Source organism: Nomascus leucogenys, chromosome 21 (assembly GCF_006542625.1).
Source record: "Nomascus leucogenys isolate Asia chromosome 21, Asia_NLE_v1, whole genome shotgun sequence".
Classification (NCBI taxonomy): Eukaryota; Metazoa; Chordata; class Mammalia; order Primates; family Hylobatidae; genus Nomascus; species Nomascus leucogenys.
In genome coordinates, this window is record NC_044401.1 from 78,535,924 (window position 1) to 78,556,518 (window position 20,595).

The 20,595-nt window shown below is 41.1% G+C and overlaps 1 protein-coding gene across 3 annotated transcripts in view; it reads right to left on the reverse strand.

Annotated features, from left to right (window-relative positions):
- PTPRG (protein tyrosine phosphatase receptor type G) overlaps positions 1-20,595 on the reverse strand; it is a 743,963-nt gene that overhangs the window by 287,542 nt on the left and 435,826 nt on the right. For all 3 annotated transcript variants that reach the window (XM_003273634.3, XM_003273635.3, XM_030802031.1), the window contains exon 4: positions 10,157-10,305. In XM_003273634.3, the coding sequence (XP_003273682.1) occupies positions 10,157-10,305 (149 nt within the window). The remainder of the gene's footprint in view (positions 1-10,156; positions 10,306-20,595) is intronic.

Here is a 20,595-nt window from a genome sequence, read left to right on the forward strand (position 1 = left end):
ATAAAATGTGTTCACAAAAATATAATGTGAACCATACATTGTCCCTTGAAATTTTCAGAAGCCCCCTTTAAAAGAGGTAAAAAGGAAGATATTATTTTATTTTAAGAAATATTTTTATGTTATACAATAATACAATTTATATTAAACAAGAATATTTACTGTAAAAGAAATTCAATTTCTGTTGAATTAATCTGTTTCCCCAGAACATTCCAAAATATTGTTTTAACATAAAATCAATATAAAAAGATATCGCTGAGACATAGTACATTCTATTTTTATACTGTGTCCTTGAAATCCAGTTTGTATTTTACAGTTACTACCATACATACTAAAACTTGCAAACTTTTTGATTCCGGACCACAATAATGGAATTTTGATACTAAACTACATGAGAGACTAACAAATTCTAAGGTGCATATGAAACATAAATGAATTCTGTGTTTAGACTTGAATCCTATCCCCAAGAAACCTCATTATATATAAGTAAATATTCCCAAATAAAAAAAAATTAAAAATTGAACATCTCTGGTCCCAAACACTTCAGATGAGGAACACTCAACTGGTACAATAAGCAACAGTTAAGATTCTAAAAAGATGACTTCTACCTACTGCATCAGTGGTTCCGAAAACAACCTAAAACAATGAGAAGAAAAGCAGCAGAATTACTTACCTAATAAAACCAATTATGGTTAAGGTGGTGGAGATATTGGAGCCCAGATTCTGGAGCACTAACAGTAAGTCTCAACCAAGCCACTTAAGGCATTGCAGAAGCTCAGTCTTTCCATCTTTAAGATGGGTATAAGGAGAGTCCCTCTCTCATAAGGCTGACATGAAGAAAGTGCCTGACATAAGTCGTGTCTATCAAATTGCATCTACAATATCATCACTATTACCACTACCAACAGCAGTATCAGTGACTTCAACCACAACCGCCACTACCCTAAGCCTTCTATCTGGTTGTGAGGGCCACCACGGTCACTCAGTTTCTACACTGAGAATATCTCTAACTTAACCAGGTTCTCTTTTCGGAGTGTGCCATCTTCTTTACTGTAATTCTCAGTATGATTCAAACAGCTACCAGCACACCACGTGTCGGTGACACACCATCAAACAGCCCTGAGCCAAGTTCTTGTCTAAGGATGACTGCGATGAGGACTGCCAGACATCACGGAGATTTACCAAGCCAGGGACCAAAGCTGTTTTACCTCACAAAACCCGCACGCTTGCTTTGCACAACCAGGCACTAACTTCTCCACTGAGTATTCTCTAAGTACTAGAGCATCCTCAGATGTTCCTCTTAATTAACATAGGACATACACATAAAAGATCAGCCAGATGGAAATTAAACATTTCACTAGCAAAGGATGAAACATTCTGCTCTAAAATGGAATCTTTATTTCAATAAAGTCATTAACTAAATTTCAACCAATTCCTTTCCCATTTGATGGAAGTCACTACAAGGCTACACCACAGAAGAGCAAACACCAGATAACCATGGGATGATCTAACACGTCCACGCTCCATGAAGACGCAGGACGGGGAAAACAGGCACTGTCTTAAGCTTCATGACAAAGGACTCTGTGAAAAAAGAAACTTTTCAGAGAATCTATGAAAGGAGTTAACCGCCGGGCGTGGTGGCTCACGCTTGTAATCCCAGCACTTTGGGAGGCCGAGGCGGGCGGATCACGAGGTCAGGAGATCGAGATCACGGTGAAACCCCGTCTCTACTAAAAATACAAAAAATTAGCCAGGCGTGGTGGCAGGCGCCTGTAGTCCCAGCTACTCGGAGAGGCTGAGGCAGGAGAATGGCGTGAACCCGGGAGGCGGAGCTTGCAGTGAGCCGAGATCGCACCACTCACTCCAGCCTGGGCGACAGCGAGACTCCGTCTCAAAAAAAAAAAAAAAAAAAAAAAAAAAAGAAAGGAGTTAACCAGCTTACTATAGGCAGACAGTAAGGGAAGGGTTCCCGTAGAACCTCCGACCCACCCCATGTGTTTACACCAGATACTTTGTACAGTTAAGGAAACCTGCACAGGGAGCTTGCCTAAATATGCCAGTGGCGGAAAATTCAATTCCTTAACACATGCACAGGAGGGAAATAAATCAATATGAAGCAGCTCAGTCTGAGGGCCTGCATGCGCATTGGAAGGATGGTGTGGAACCACCAGGAATTCACGCCATATAAAAATAAGGAACCCAGCCTCATCAGTTTTTTAGATAGAAGCCACAGTATCCAACTGGGAAGGGGGCAACCAGAAACCTTTTTTTCAGGACCCTTCTCTTTGCTGAGGGCTTTCCTTTCACTTAATAAATTCTACTGCACTCACTCTCTGGTGTCCGCGTGCCTAATTTTTCCCGGTCGTGAGACAAGAACCTGGACCTTGCTTAGCTAAAGGAGCAAAAATCCTGCATCACCTGTAACAATTCTAGGAATTGACACAAAGTACACAACACGTGGGAAAAACTGTCATATTGGAAATGTTATTTTTAATAGAAAATATCTCAGACCCCCTCTGATGACAGTTTGCTCTAATGATAAAACAAGATAGCATCGAGTTCATAAAGATGCTAAAAAATTGTTTCTTGAACAAGCCAAGATGTCTTTATAGCTTTATTTTTTATTTTATTTTATTAGAGATAGAGTCTCATTATGTTGCCCAGGCTGGCCTTGAACTCCTGGGCTCATGAGATGCTGCTGAGTAGCCAGCACTACCAACCTGGGCAACACAGCAAAACTTCATCTCAAAAACAAAATAGAAAAGAAAAAAGAAACCAAAACAACAATTTATTTGAATAGGACCCCATTTCTTAAAAGGAATATGGACTAAAAGTTGAGAGAAGTATAAACTTACATTTCCTAAACAGTGATATTATGAACTTACATACATACACATACACACACACACACACACACACACACACAGAAGAGAGGGACAGAGGTCATATAAGTTTGGGGAAACATTGTGTTAAACAAAGGTAAACAGATTCTTCAGCGGAGGATTCTTCAAAGCCCTTAATATGCCAATGTACAAATAAATCTTCAAGAAAGTATTTCCTCCATCACACTTATTTCTAGGCCAGGCATGGTGGCTCACACCTGAAATCCCAGGCTTTGGGAGAGTGAAGAGGGAGGACTGCTTGAGATCAGGAGTTCAAGACCAGTGTGGGCAACATAGCAAGACCTTGTCTCTACAAAAAATAAAAAACATTAGCTGGGCATGGTGGTGTGTGGTTGTAGCCCCAGCTACTCGGGAGGCTGAGGCAAGAGAACCGCTTGAGCCCAGGAGGTTGAGGCTGCAGTGAGCTGTGATCACACCACCGCTCTCCAGCCTGGGTGACACTGTAAGACCTCATCATTCATACACACATACAAATATGTATACATAAACTTATTCCAGCAGTGATGGAGGGATTATTTAAGGGGTGCTACCCAACCCGACATGTAGTCTAGGCTTTAGCATATCATGCTGCTGAAGCTCAGGATCCATGTGGGCCTCAAACCCTAGACAGGCTGGTCCACATCTAAGTAAGGCAGGAACCTGAGTGCCTGCATCAGTGTGGAGAGGGTGGCGCTGTGCAAGGCCTTTGTGTGTGTGACACAACTGCACGTGCTTACCAGAGACAAGGAACGCATTCTCTTACCTGAGCCATAACCTAGGGGTCATTACAAGACAACTCTCCAACCAAAATGTGACAGACGTATTCCAGGGAAGAACCCCGATCGACTTCATAAAATGGATGGCAAATCATTAGGAAGGCTCTCAGGAGGAAGGCAGGATTTGAGCAGACAGGAGAAGAGTGCAGTAGGAGGTCAAGGTAACATACCTGAAGACATGGATATTGAAGACAATTGCAGGCCCAAACAGAATGTTCAAACGAGAATCGATCACAGAACAAGGTCAGCCTAAAACTAGCAACTTCTGGCTGGACAATCCTGAACTTTGCCTAAGAATGCTGCAAAATATGAAGATAAGGATGGGAGGAGGAAGAGAGAAGTACCAGGACACATCCATCCCACAGGGAGACACATGATTTAACCTGCTTGTGTCATGGTTGTAACTACCCAGTAGTGCTCTTTAGACATAAGCCATTGAAGTCACTCAATAGGCATGAGACCCATACAATGGCCCTGGATACTTTTTCAAGACCAAAAGGTGTCTTGTTCTTGTTATTTATGAATTTGGTACAAAAACTAATTTGGTGGTAAAACCAGATATGAAGAAATGTGAAGCTATGTAGAGAACTGATATTTCCACTTAGCATGGCTGTTCATTTGCTTGTTATAGGAATACTAATGAATTTAAGGGTGTAGTTCCAGACCTTACTGGTTGCCTTCTGAAATATACATGGCACATGGGCTCCAACAGGGCCAGTACTAGTCCATGGCCTGTTAGGATCCGGGCTGCACAGCAGGAGGTGAGTGGTGGGCAAGGAGCATTACAGTCTGAGCTCTGCCTCCTGTCAAATCAGCGGCACTAGATTCTCACAGGAGCACAAACCCTATTGTGAACTGCACGTGCGAGGGATCTAGGCTGCTTGCTCCTTTGGAGAATCTAACTAATGCCTGATGATCTGAGGTGGAACAGTTTCATTCTGGTTCAGAATGATCCAGAATGAACAAGTTCATTCTGAACCCCCGACCCCACCCAGTCCATGGAAAAACTGTCTTCCACAAAACCAGTCCCTGGTGTCAAAAAGGTTGGGGACCGCTGGGCTATAATACCTTTCTAAGAAAGATTCTGAATTCTAAAACACCTGGCCTCAAGAGTTTCAGACAAGGGATTGCAGACCTGTACCATATGGTAATGTGTACATGGTATACATTAGGAAAAATGCCTTTGCTTCTATTCATTCACTAAAATGCTCTGAAAAGAGCTGAAATGAACCAGCTGTGACTTTTACCAGAAGGGGCACATACAGTCAATTTGGATCATTTAAGCTTATTGAAGACTTCAACTCATAAAGCACCAGTAAGTCTGAAACAACAACTCCCATGATCTTTTATTGTCATAAATAAGATTTTAATTACCTCAAACAACAAGCATGCAACGAACCCCCCACTTTACTGGAGTTCTCAAAGGTTTTATCTGGAGGTTTCTCTTTGTATTAACTGCAACTTTGGTTATTAGTGGAAATACAGCATGATTCAATTTCTATTAGTGTTATATGAACCTTTATTTGAGTTACTAACCACAGAACAGGAATCAGTGTGGAATAGGAAAAAAGTTTAGGATACGATAGAAGCTGTCATAGATAACTGTGGCTGGACAGACGAGAGAAAGCTGAGTACCCACAGAAGAACTGGAACAGGTCATCCTGTTTTAATGACTGGAATATCCTGAGTTTGTTTACTTTAAGAACACTTAATCACATCTGCAAAGTCTGTTGTGCCACATAAAGTAACGTATTTATAGCAGACATTTGGAAGAAGAGACATTATCTTGCCTACCAAAATCTCTACTGGCCTCTTTATTCCTTAAACTTAACAAATACCACCTGCCTCAGGGATTTTGCATATCCTTATTCTACTAGGAAGCTCCAACTCATCTTTTCCATCTAATAAGTATCCATGTCTCCATTGAAAGCTTCCATCCTCTATCAAAATGTCCCTCTACTTCAGAGACTATAACATAAATGAAATTACACATACATTTACATGACCAATGTTTAATTTCTGTGTCACCATTGGAGTGTAAATACCTTGAGGCAGGAACTGTGACTTTCTGACTTAATCTTTGTGTGCCAGCACACGTACAACAGAAGATACTCAAGAAAAATGTGCTGCTAGGCAAGGAATAAACCTCAGTAACAGGAGGCGAGGGCATCTGAGGATCCAAATTGGGTTCAGTCTCCGAGGCATGGCATTGTAATCTGACTTCGACTTTCTTTTCTAACTTTAACTGAGCTGTAAAGAACACTGGTTATTGAAGAGCTTTCATCTTGTTTTGTTGTTTTGTTTGTACAAGGGCTTTCTTTGTTAACTATTAGACTGGATGTTTTTAAGTGTAGGAACTACGAGACTGAGTCTAGGATTCCAGCCAGGAAAATTCAGAGAGCTTTAATTTCTGGATGTCTACAAAGTTGTCTCAGATGACCTCAAAGAATTCCTGGGAAGCAACAAAACCTACAAAGTTGAGTTTGCTGCCATTTACCCTCAGGGAGCAGATCCAGCTTCCTGTGGGGCATATGTTTAAAATTCGGCCTGCAGAGCCACAGCACAGAGGGAGCTGTTAAAATTCCCAAGGTCGTGACTGCATCTCAAGTAGATACTAAAGAAACCAGGAACAGCAATGCTGTTACACATAAGGCAAGGTACATTTACTCTCTAAAAACCAAAGAGGATGGAATGACTTCCCAAGAAACAAGTCCTCTTTATTCAAATGTATTTTAAATTATGCTACTTAGTTAAAGAAATGCTTAATTCCACTAAACACACTGCTTTCTCCACTCCAGAATCTCACCACAGTGACACTAGTGACATTTTGGAGCTGGATGATTCCTTTTAGTGGGGGCTGTCCTTTACATTGGGATGTATAGCAGTATCCCCGGCCTCTACCAACTAGAAAGTTATACCATAACACTTCTAACAATGGCAAAAACGAGAAATGTCTCCAGACATTACCTAATGTCCCAGGGTGCAGGGGGGAGATGCTGTCCCCAGCTCAGAACCATAGCTATATTCTAACAATCCTAGTACAATCTTCAACAATGATTCTTCTGTAGCCCTCATACATACTGCATGCAAGACAAATAATTAATGTCCCCAATGCTGATAAATTGCTCCATGATAAATTAAATTTTCTTACTTTCATTCTAGTTTTTTAGAATAAAAACAATGTAGTTATATGGAAAACAATGTAGTTATATGAAAAGAAATAAACCAAGCATAAGATGCTCAAATAGTACAAAAATGGTAGGGAGAGATGGGTATCAATGAAGAGCTCAAATAAAGCAACTTAACATAAAATATCACAGACACACTTTGGGCAAAAGCAAGCAACTTTCTTGTGCATATTTTAAAGTTAAATTTAATGCAGTTACTTAATCTCTGAAATTCAAGTTCCTCCAAATATACCATTAATATGGTTATCACATTTTTAGAAATCAAGCTATGAATCAGATGGACTTCAATGAGGCGCCCAATTGATATAGGCAGCCTTACCATCTGACATTACTTAAAAGAAAAACATCCAAACGACCTGGTCAAACAAGAAGCCTGGGCATGGTGGCTGCCATTTCTTTCTTTTTTTTTTTTTTGAGACAGAGTCTTGCTCTGTCGCCCAGGCTGGAGTGCAGTGGTGCAATCTCGGCTCACTGCAAGCTCCGCCTCCCGGGTTCATGCCATTCTCCTGCCTCAGCCTCCCGAGTAGCTGGGACTACAGGCGCCCGCCACCACGCCCAGCTAATTTTTTGTATTTTTAGTAGAGACGGGGTTTCACCATTTTAGCCAGGATGGTCTCGATCTCCTGACCTCATGATCCACCCGCCTCGGCCTCCTAAAGTGCTGAGATTACAGGCGTGTGCCACCGCGCCTGGCCCTGGTGGCTGCCATCTCTAATTAGCTTCTGAATTCAATGGCTCCCTCTGAGAAATGTAAAACTGAAATATTCACCAAAAGTCATAGGTTTCAAGAGAATATTAATCTCTGGCCGGGTGCGGTGGCTCAGCCTGTAATCCCAACACTTTGGGAGGCTGAGAAAGGTGGATCATTTGAAGTCAGAAATTCAAGACCAGCCTGGCGAACATGGTGAAACCTCGTCTCTACTAAAAATACAAAAATTAGCCAGGCATGGTGGCACATACCTGTAATCCCAGTTTCTTGGGAAGCTGGGGCAGGAGAATTGCTTGAACCCAGGAGGTGGAGATTGCAGTGAGCTGAGATCATGTGCCACTATATTCCAGCCTGGGCAACAGAGTGAGACTCCATTTCAAAAAAAAAAAAAAAAAAAAAAAGGATATTAATGTCTTTGTCTTTGATACATTATTCCCAGAATCAAATGTAAAGAGGAAACTGGCCATTTTTGGCATGAGGAAATGTAATTACACAGAGGCAAGCTTCCCAGCTCCTCGCTGTAGAGGTCTTCTTTTCCAAAGTAGCCATCTGATTAAGTTTTTAAGCTTTCAGGACAGGTCTTTTGTCCAAAACAACATTAAATGAACAAACAGCAACACAATTCTAAGACAAAGAGGCTACAGAGCAAGGCTGGCTGGACACAAAGCTACCCCTTCAACTCATACTGCCAATGGGAACCTGTCAGCAAGACCAGAAGGAAAATCCTACACTTAAGAATATGATGTAATTTTGCTTCTAGGAATAAAGTTTTCCAAGTGGAAATAAAGCTAAGACTTCTAAGAAATGATTCATTCCATTTTAAGGGTGGAACAGAACCCATTAAGCAGAAAGCCAACTCATGAAAGATACCGTTATTGTGACTAGGATAGGAAGTCCCACAGAGAGAGGAGTCCTAATGCAGGAAGAATTCCGATACTGAGAACTTGTCAGCTAAACAAGAAAAAACATGAAGCATTTTCTCAGAGCCGTTATCACTGGTTTCTCCAGGAACAGTGGATAAGAAACAAATCTACACAGCCATATAAGCATCTATAGAAAAATAAATATTACTTTCATATTGTGTAGAGATTCTTCACCAGAGCTTCCAGGATACTTAGAGCGTTCAAAAATGGGCCTGAGGAGCTAGGGAGAATGATGAAACCCTATCAGTTACATGTAAATCTATGTGTAGAGAGATGCATGTGTCTTCTTTGTGAAGGGGGTCTCAAGAATTCATCAGATTATCAAAGCAGGACAAGACTTAGAAGCTATGAAATTCTAACAGTTGAAAACCTTTCTTGGCCATGCAGCTCCTTTGATTAACGTACGTTACCAGTGAAAAGTCACTCCATGTTTGAGTACAGCCATAGGCTGGAACTGTTACTGAAACGCCAGGGGTTCAGTCTAGGTCTGGCTGCTCGCTGCACAGAAAGCCAATCACTGAGATGACAAGCATTGCCAAGGAAGGCTTTAATCGGGTGCTGCAGTCGAGAGAGGAGATGGGAGCTTAGTCTCAAATCTAGCTCCCCGACTGACTAAAACTAGAGATTTATATAGCAGGGAAGAAACATAACAATGTGTAAGAAAAGAAGAACTAAGGAGGGGCAAGGAGGCATTTGGTGCAATGGACTGGTGAACTTCAGTCCTTTGATACTTTTTTGAGAGGCCTGAAGGTCCTTTCCTGAGGAAGGAACTCAAATAAAACAAATACAAGTGTGAAGTTTTAACAGCAGAAGGGTCAACTTCTATGTTTATCCCAAAAAACTGTCTATAGGACTATTGGGCAGGTTTCAGAACCACATCCATTTTGTTCTTCCACACACCTCTAAGGCTTACCACATGGGGGACCTACCAAGAAACAAACATGTTCATCACAGCAAAAGAATATTCACACAACAATCATGGTTAAAGGAAATATACAAGGTTGGCACTGGAAGAGATGTGCTGTCCCTACCCAACATTAATAAAGGAGTTGGAGACATGCTCCCTCCCTCACCCTGGCTCTAAGCAAATACACAGCAGCATCTGACCTAGTGCACCCACACCCTTCTTCTGTCCAGCAGGATGGATCACTGAGAAGACTGACACAGCAGAAGCAAAATGTCACCATCAATCCTAACAAAATTAACAGTGACTCATACCACCACAGCCTCTTTTTCAACAGCCAGTGGGAGCAAAAAAAACTTAAAACTTTGCCACCAAGAGAAGGTTCTGAGAGAGATTCCTCTTCATGTTGCCAACTTTTCTATTTTCTTAAGGGTGAAAATGAAGTCAACCCAGTTTCGTACAGAGTGTCACCTTTCAAAAATGGGAACAGACAGTGAAAAGAAACTGTGTCAAATGAAACACATGATGAACATCATCAACCAGTAGTGAGTCTACTTAAACCATGATGCCTGTGGCTTCTGTGTTTCTCCAGTTAAACAACGGTGAGAAACAAGGATGGATACCCACCTGCCATACTATGCATAAAGGGTTTCCAGAGAGAGGAAGTTAGGTACTGTACAGGTGTGATTTGCAAAATGACTGAAGGTAAAGGCATAGCATCTGATCAACATAAAGACCGAAGCACAGCTACACGTTGAGATCTTGGCTTTCTCTCACCTCAACAGGAAACCTCCTGCCATTGATGCTGTGTTCAGAGCCCGCTGAGCCATTGCTGTGGCCCCAGTGAAATTCCACCTTCTCAGCTTTGAATCTGCCAGGCAGACCAGCTCCACTGACAAAATAGTCGTCTTTCAGAAGGATGGCGACTGTGTGAAACGAATGAGAAGAGAGGAAAACAAAGTGAGTTTCAAAACCAAACAGAGTTTTTCTGTTACTTTTAATAAAGTTACCATGATATGAATTATGTCCTCATGTACCTGTGAAAAAATATGTTGAATACACCCGCCTGAATAAATTAGTCCATTCTAGCTGCAGAATACTCTCAGAGCACCAGTTGGCCCTAAATCATGATACTTCCCAGAGAATGATCTCAGAATTACTTATCCATTTAACAGATTAAAAAAAAAAAATGGAAATAATGACAGAAAAAGTCGCTCTGAATCAGTGTCTCCTAAAACTGCTTAATGGTCAAAATCACCTAGAGAGCCGGATTTTTCTTTTTAAGCACTGATTCATGGGGCTAACCCAAGATTCAAGGTCTGGAACAAGAGAGGAAATAGATATGATCAGCCAGATGCAAAATAGGCATGTTTCTTTGGTCAGAAAATGTAGGCAAGATATCAGGAAATAAAAATGTGTGGGTGCTTCCAATATTAAGGCAACAGTAAGTGGGAAGACAGTTGGGAGTCTGTATTTAATAAGAGCACCCAGGAAAGTGTAATGCAAAATCTACTCTTGAAGTCACTCAAATACTGGCAGCTAACTAGTTTTCTTGACTGTTTCTTTTAGTTTCAAGCAAAAAATATCTTCCCTTAACCCATCCAAAGAACACCTGAAAGCATCCACAACATAGGGAACCTCAATTAAATTCCAGCCCTAAATTTCAAAAATATACTGCTCTTTCTTGAAATACAGGAAGGAGAAATTGAGAATAACTTAGATTTACACTGACAAAAAATATTTTTCCAAAAGGAATATAATGTCTAAATGCATAAAAAACAAATTCTATTCAAGAGATATATTCCCTTTTTTTTGTTTATCTAGAAGTGGATTCATTCATTCATTCATTCATTCAATAAATACTTATTGGCTGCTAAATACATGTAAGGTGCCAAACAATATACCGAATGGTTTGTGATCAAAAGCCAAGCTTGTGTAAGCCATGGGAAAGTACTTATCCTCACTGTTTCCTCTTCCTAAAGAGATCCTAGTTAGAGCTTTAGCGAGAAATCCTGCATGAAAATTAGGTCTCCATAAAAGATAGGGACTAGGCTAATGACCCATTTCTGGAATACTGCAATTAGTTTCAGTACTTCTCTATATAAAGGAAGCATTAAAAGCAAGTGAAGGAACCTTCTCATATAAATCCCTTTTTATTGCATTCAAAAGGCAGTTTTTCTCCAACTTCTGAAAAAATATACAAGGAATGCTCAATTAGTAGAACAGCAAATTAAAGGACAAAATGAAGTAAAAGCAAGTGTTTCTTGTGTCAGTTAAACACGCTACAGCACTGTGCCACCTTCACTCTGTGTTGGGTACGTTTTCGAACAGGGGTCATAAACTTTTCCTGTAAAGGGCCAGTTGGTAAATATTTTAGGCTTTGCAGGCCAATTGGTCTCTAGTGTAACTACTCAATCTTGTCTTTATAGCACAGAAGCAGCCAAAGATAATACTTAAATGAATGGGTGAGGCTATGATCTAATAAACCTTTATTTAACCACACTGATATTTAAATTTGACAAAATTTTCAATGTGTCATGAAGTATTACCAACTTTTGATTTTCAAATCATTTAAAAATGTAAAAATGAGAAACTTATCATTGTGTGACCCCTAAAATATAATATCTTAGAAGATAATATCTAAAATCTTATATAAAATATATCTATATATACAGATATTATAAAATATCTTCTAAAATATTATATTATACCGACCACATACCTTTAGTTCTGATGTCAAAACATCTAGGCATTAGCTCAGTAGTATTTCAAACACTGTTGATTCTTCTCAGCCGGTTATAAGTTCCATACATAACATTTTGCATCCAGAGGACGAAGGCAAAACATTTTGATTGCATCTGTTACAATACACCCAGGGAATCAGCAGCATCTTATAAATATTTGATTTTACCTAAATCATTTATATCTCTGTCAGGGGTCATTTTACTTGTTTTATATGAATAATTAAAAGCATAATTAGGGAACTGTACAATCTGAAACATTAATCTCATTTTTCATTTTACAGTGTTTCTCACCAGAGCACACAGCATGTTACATGTCCACCCACCCCTTCCAAAAATGTCTTATATTTTTGTTTACACACAAAACTGGAATGAGAGAACTTTCCCAGATAGCACATTTTCTGATGACCAGTGATAACACTGAACTGTTTGAAACAGAATGTACTGAAGGTAGTCACTGCAGAGCACAAGATGTCATGCATATGAGCTCAAGACATGTCGGGATTCCATTCTGCCACTTAACAGTGATGTGACCTCAGGAAGGTTACCCAACTTCCCTGTGCCTCAGTTTCTACCACTGTTCAAATGGTGATAATTACTGCAGTGCCTACCTGGCTGGGCTATTTTGACACCTGGAGAAAAATCACACTGGGAAAGCAGATGATCCAGGGCCAGGAAGCCAGCAAACACATATTCAGTGGCGGTTATTTTCAAACTCATTTCTAGAATCAAGGCTGGAGCTCCTGGACAGCACGGAAGACTGGCTACACAGGTGTAACTCTCTGTTCTCAGAGAAAGTTATACTTTAAAGCAATACTGTCTTTCTCACACAATAACAAGTGTCATTAGGCAGGGACAATAGCAAGAGCAGGGGTGGCTCAAATACTATTTGGGAGGAGATCTTTTATTTTACTTTTTTTGAGATGGTGTCTACCTCTGTTGGTTCTGAAGAGCACGGAAGTGAGAAGGCTTCTCAAGAAAATGTTCAAAACCTAAAGCAATATGTAAACATTTGCATGCCAAAAAGGATGTCACACTGGGACACTGGTCTCCTTTTTCTCTGGATGCTTCTCTCTCTGGGTGTCTTTTCCCACGTCTTCCTCTTTTCTGTTACCTAGGTCTGCACCGTTCTTTCTGCATTCTAAGTTCTCTGTAATTTGGCACCCGAGTCTGCCCTGGGTAAGAATATACAGGCAGAAACAGCAATAAGATACCATTTGGAGTCTATCAGATTGGTAAGGACTTTTTTTTTTTTTTTTTTTTGGAGACAGAGTCTCGTTCTGTTGTCCAGGCTGGAGCACACTGGTGTGATCACTGCTCACCGCAACCTCAGCCTCCCAGGTTCAAGTCATTCTCCTGCCTCAGCGTCCTGAGTAGCCATGCTCAAATAATTTTTGTATTTTTAGTAGAGACAGGGTTTCACCATGTTAGCCAAGCCGATCTTGAACTCCTGACCTCAAGAGATTCGCCCATCTTGGTCTCCCAAAGTGCCGAGATTACACGAGTGTGAGTCACTGTGCCCAGTCTGGGCCTGGGGGTGAGATCTTAAGTATTGAGTAGATGCTTTTAGTTCACTAAAACACAGAATAAAAAAGATACTGCCTTTTCTGAATTATTTCTATCTTTTTGATCATATCAAAGAAAAGAAAATCATAGTTGGGTGCTAATATAACCCACATAGTTCCCTGATACTCATTCATTTCCCACTTTTACTCAAGAGTAAGCATAACGCTAAAATTTAATAACATGAGCAACGTTGATTTATTTTTGTAGATTATGGACATATTTCTAGCAGTAAGTCTCTACCAGTCAAACAGAACTGGATTTTCCAATAATGGTGTTGATAAAGAGTTTTCTTTTAAAATCAGTTCATTTAATCAAAATGAAATAAGTAAATTAGAAGAAAACGGTACTACAAAAATAATAAATACAAATAAAATTTAATCTAAAAATTAAAACAACAGCAGGAAAAGTTGAATCTGGATAAGGCACAAACTGGAAGGTGCCAAGCTAACAGCTAAAGACTGGAGAACAATGAATGGTTTTATAGACTGAATGTTTTTGTCCCTGGAAACTCACAAATTGAAACCCCAATCCCCCATGTAATGGTATGATGTGTCAGGGCCTTTGGGAGGTGATTAGGCCATGAAGGTGGAACCCTCGTAAACGGGATTAGTGCACTTAAAAAAGAGATCCCCAGGCCAGGCACAGTGGCTCACGCTTGTAACCCCAGTGCTTTGGGAGGCTGAGGCGGGCGGATCACCTGAGGTCAGGAGTTTGAGACCAGCCTGGCCAATATGGTGAAATCCCGTCTCTACTAAAAGTACAAAAGGTTAGCCGGGTGTGGTGGCAGGCACCTGTAATCCCAGCTACTTGGCAGGCTGAGGCAGGAAAATCACTTCAACCTGGGAGGCAGAGGCTGCAGTGACCGAGATCCTGCCACTGCACTCCAGCCTAGGTGACAGAATGAGGTATCATCAAAAAAAAGAAAAAAGAAAAAAAAGAGGCCTCCAGCCAGCTGCCTTCCCTTCTACCATGGAATGTGAGAAGGTATCATCTACGAATCAGAAAGCAGGCCCTCACCAGACACTGAATCTGCTGGTGCCTTAATCTTGGACCTCTGGCCTCCAGAACTCTGAGAAATATTTATTGTTTAGGCCACCCAGTTTATGTTATTTTGTTACAGCAGCCTGAACTAACTAAGACATATGGGCTAAGGGGAAAGACAGGAAAGGTCTATGTGGTGAATGAAGTTTCTAGAACTATCCTGATTGTGATTAATGTAGATTGTGATGAAATCAAAGCAGAATGATGGAGAGACTAGAAGAAGCTGGAAGCTTCAAATTCAGGGTTTCTTAACCTAGAGGCCAAAAGTCCATAGCTGTGGCTACCTATGGGCTCTGGAGGTCTATACCTTCCTGATACAAGAAGTAAATTTCTGAGCATGGTGCACACATGGAGCTTAGGAGCTGGACTCTGTAGCCAGTAAGTCCAAACTTGAATCCTGTTTCTGCCACTGTCCACTTACGAGAAAGTTAATGCACTTCTTGGTGCCTTCGTTCCCATTCTGTAAAATTGGAATAAGATAGCAGCTACTTCACAGGTTTGTTAAGGGGTTCACAAGGGCTGATACACGAAGAATACTCATAGCAGCAATTCATACACATCATAGAATAGCACTGGTGTTTTGCAACCTTTAGGAAGGTTATTATCCTAGGGAAGGATCCATAGATTTCACCAGATTCTCCCTATGTCTGGGGCTCCCCATGATGTAAACACGCTCCAGGCTATGCAATGGGCCAGGGCAAAGCGTGGGTCAGGTCACATCTTAAATAAGGAATTAGTTTTCTCCTGAACTGGAAGGGTTGACCAAGTACCTGGCATTCATAGCATTCTTTGCAGGACATCCCCCAACTGTTGATAAATTAAATTCAACATGTGTGTATAACACAGGCTAAAGCAAATGTTCACACCAAAATCTGAGTAAACAGCAGCAGGTGCTAAAAAGTAAAGAAAAATGGATGTGAGGAAAACTAGCAACTTACTATCATATCCTCCTACCCTGATGCACTGTTGCCAAGACTATAAGGTAGAAAAAAAAGCCTACCATTATTGGACCCTAATGATGGGATCCCCAGACCACTTTCCACAATACTTGTGACATCAGAGGGATGCCCTGGGGCTCCTGGTAAAAGGGAAACACTCTTATCTGAAAGTCAGAATGCATTGGCTCTAATTCCAGCCTTCCACTAATTTCCCTGTAGATATTGACATTTATGTTTTTCAAACACTCAACAAATATTTACTGAGTAATCACTGGCAGAAAAAGGTGGGTAAATCAGACACAACTCTTGCCCTTATGGAACTTATGGCTGATGGAAAAAGACAGGTCCCAAGAACTAAACAGACAACAGAAGCAAACCTGTGAGTGGACAAGGGGTAGCACCTGAGCATCGAACCCCAGATGAGAGAAGGGGAGGGTGTCATGGTCTGAGCTGAGAGTTAAAGGAGCTACCCCGGGGAAGTGCCAACAAGATGGGAGAACATCAAGAAAGAATCAATGGTCCCGTGGTAGTGGTAACGAGTAAGAGAAAGCCAAGGTGACAGGTACCCAGAGAGCAGGATGGAACACGAGGACAGAGCATGAGGCACGGACAGTGAGCAGTCCATGTCTGTCCCAAGAGAAATGGGAAGTCCTTGATATGCTTGAGAGAGAGAACAACAAAGAGGGAGAGACAGACAGGCAAGATCAGATTAGGGAACTAAGTAGATTACTCTGGCTACTCTGTGGAGAAGGCCTGGGAGGAAAGCAATGCTGGTCAGTAGAAGTAAGTGAGGAGCTGATAGCAGTAATCCAGTGAAGAGTCACTGGACATGCTGAGTAAGAGCAACCTCAGATATCCAAGAGATGATAAACTGCAGGATTATCCTGGGTCTCAGTTAACTCACTGCTAAACTGAGTGAGATGAACAAGGTGGATTAGTTAACACTTTAACCATATAAGACATGAAAGATGGAGGAGTCTAGCAGAGAACGCTGTACCCTAAAAAAGAAAAGGTTCTTCAAAAAATCGCCTGTAACATTCAGGGTAATTGGCTAGTTAGGCTTCTGTCTACACAAAAACTAGTTCCTACTACCTGAACTTGGGGACTGAGGCTGTGGGGATAACAAAGAAAATGGAGCTTAGCAGACAGGAAACACAGCTTGCAGAGTACCTAGCCAAACAGTGACCCAGTGAAATAGCTCCAAGCTCAATTCCAGGGTTCACGTAAAGCTGGATAGTATTAGAATGAAAGGGCCAAAGAACGTGGGCCTTTGAAACGGGAAAATGTATAAAGTAGAGCAAAAGCACACTTAGCATTTCCCAAATAAAGAATGGATTTTAAAAATTAAACTTACATTTTCTTTTTTTGGGCAACCTTAAGCTAACCAGAGATGCCCCAGGGTACTACAAAGACACTGTTTATATTAGGCATGCCCAATATAAACAATGCCAAGGGCCCAGATGTTTCCAAACGTCTGTCTACCTGGCTGATGTCCTGCTCTTAATCAGAAGCTTGGCAGTCTCTCTGTAGGTGAAATGACCTATTCATTAGCGACATAAACAAAACTCAGAGTAAAAAAGCAACTGTTGATCAAGGAATGATGACTCCACAATGGTCTACCATCATCATCCCATATTTACACTTATTAAGGATCATTACATTGAGGAGGCTATGGAAGTGTTATAATAAAAATAAAAGCAATGATTGGTACCAGGTGAGTTTGAGACCCTAAAAATACATTTGGGGAATCATTCATGTATTTCACTTATCCAGGCCCTCCCCATCCAATATTATCAGGGATAAGAGAGGTTTTATTGAAATAAGAACACATTTAGGTTATTATTGTCAATATCAAAATCTACTCCACAGATACAATAAATAAAAACATTTTTTAAACTTCAGTTCTCTTCTATGGCCAGCTCTAAGGAAGAAAGACAGGAAGAAGGGAGAGAAGGGGGCCAAGGCTAGGAGCAGGGAGTGAAACAGGCAGAATCAGGAAGAGAGACAGAGACATGCCCCAGCAGAGGCAAATGCAAGAAGACACAGGAGGAAATGTGGGAGAGAATGAAACCACAAAAAATGTAAAAGCTCATGGAGAGATCCGTAGAGAAAGACATATCGAGTCCAACAGAATACAAAGAATAGGCAGAGGTTGCACTGAGCCCAGATTGCGCCACTGCACTCCAGGCCTGGAGACAGAGTGAGATGCCATCAAAACAAGAAAAAGAAAAAGGAAAAGAAGGACGGAGGGAGGGAGAGAGGGAGGGAGAGAAGGAAGGAGGGAGAGAGGGAGGGAGAGAAGGAGGAGGGAGAGAAGGAGGAGAGAAGGAAGGAGGGAGAGAGGGAGGGAGAGAAGGAAGGAAGGAAGGAAGGAAGGAAGGAAGGAAGGAGGGAGGGAGGAGGGAGGGAGGGAGGAGGAGGGAGGGAGGCAGGCAGGCAGGCAGGCAGGCAGGCAGGCAAAAAGCCTAAACTATCAGAAATATATGAAGACATGCACATACACACACACACACACACCCCCATACCCCCCTCAAACACACACAAACACACTTTTCCTAGAAACTTCCTAACCAATCTCTTGATTACTAAAGGGCATCATGTTACACTTGAGCAACCATGGCACTGTGGGATCACATCTTGCACGGGGGCTAGGCACAAAAGTCCATCAGTTTTGGAGGGAAATCAGACATCATAAAGATTGCCATCGAAAACCTTGTAATGAGCCAGGCGTGGTGGCTCACGCCTGTAATCCCAGCACTTTGGGTGGCCGAGGTGGGGTAGATTGCTTGAGGCCGGGAGTTTGAGACCAGCCTGGCCAACATGGAGAAACCCCGTTTCTACTAAAAATATAAAAATTAACTTGGCATGGTGGCATGCACCTGTAATTCCAGCTACTTGGGAGGCTGGGACATAAGAATCAGTTGAACCTAGGAGACGGAGGTTGCAGTGAACTAAGATGGTGACACTGCATTCCAGCCTGGGCAACATAGCAAGACTCTGTCTCAAAAAAAAGAAAAAAGAAAGAAAAAACCTGTAAGGTGCCCATCTAAAGTGTAGCCTGGTGCTGACTCTCAGTAAGGCTCACACATCCTTGTCTCCACTGACCTTGGAAGAGACAAGTGGCTCTTCAGGGCTACGGAGAGGCAGCAGTCAGCAGGGCAAAGAGTATCTTTCAACTCCAGACACCTGCTTGACCTTGGGGAGGGGTAGTTACCCCTGGCCTGTGTCTGAGCAGACCAGCAGCGCCACATCCTCCTCCAACACTTAGCTTGGGTCACAAGCTCAGTCAGGGAAATAGCATGTGGAAATGACCAAGGTTGTTAAGATTTTATTTTTCTCTTTTTACCAGCTTGCAATTAGTTTGTTCATTATTTAGCTTGCCTCTGTGTGCTCTTAAGTTGCTACTCTACTGAAAACTTCTAAGAGCCAGGTAAAGTAAACTCAATGCAACAGTGTCCTACTACTTGCCTTACTTTTATGGGCTCAGTAACATACTAGAAAATGACTCTTGACTTCCCCATCTATACATAATTTCCCTCCCATTGATTCTTGTGTGAATTGAATAAGCATATTTTGAATTCATCTGTGTCAGGCACTATGGCATATGCAGACAAATAGGGAAGAATGTAGGCAAAGAAAAAATATAATAAACCAATACAACGTGAGAAGATGAAAGTAATGTGCCTTGTGGTAAACACATTTACTATTTGTCCTCAGTGTGGGATGTAAGAAAAAGTAGTTTAAAAAATAAAAATAAAAACCCTCCCAATAGTTAAAATTCATAGAAGGCTACGTCTTATTAACATACATCAGAAGCACCGTCTAAGTATTAAATTCTGATCATTTTGCTGGAAGCTAATGCTAGGAACAGCAAGATTGTCTTGAAATGTTCTTGATGAATGCATTACCTTTTCATTCTACAAAAATGAAAGAAAGGGAAATAACTTTAGATGAAATCAAATGGGAACTGGCACAATAGATAGTTACAGCTCCTCAGGAAGAAATAGAGAGATGCTATCTGTCTTGTGAAGATATTTTAGACAACTTTCGAGAAGTGGGCTAGGTACAACCAAGATGCTCTATTGATTATGCTGGATAGGATATATAGCACTCTCAGCGGGTTAAGACAGATCTGAACATTTAAGCTGTTTTATGGGAGAGTTACTGTCTGTATGTAAAAGGCCACTTTAAATATTAACTTTCTATATTCATATTTTAATATAAAAAAGACAGTCTATTTTACAGAAAAGTGACCTGTAAATTTCCAACAGAAAAAAATAAATACTCCCTTTTGAATTTATTTCCTGGAATATAAAGTTCCAGAAAATACTCTAAAATACTTTTAGGTATGCAAGATAGATATAAAATGGATGGCACAAAGACAGACCATGTGGCTTATGATACATTAATTTTTTTTAAATTAAACTTTTAATTTTTCTCAGAATAGCAGATTCACATGCAGTTGTAAGAAATAATGCACAGATACCAGGACCCCTTTAACCCATTTCTCTTAATTGTATCATCTTTCAAAACTAGTACAGTGGGCCGGGCACGAAGGCTCATGCCTGTAATCCCAGAACTTTGGGAGGCAGAAGTGGGCAGATCACCTGAGGTTGGGAGTTCAAGACCAGCCTGACCAACATGGAGAAATCCCATATCTACTAAAAATACAAAAAATTAGCCGGGCGTGGTGGCGCATGCCTGTAATCCCAGCTACTTGGGAGGCTGAGCCTAGAGAATTGCTTGAACCCGGGAGGCGGAGGTTGCAGTGAGCCGAGATCACACCATTGCACTCCAGCCTGGGCAACAAGATCGAAACTCCATCTCAAAAAAAAAAAATTAATTAAATAAATAAACCAAACAAACAACAACAAAAAAAACTACAGTACAGTGACAGGTGGTTTCTTAAAAAAAAAAAAAAGAATTAGAC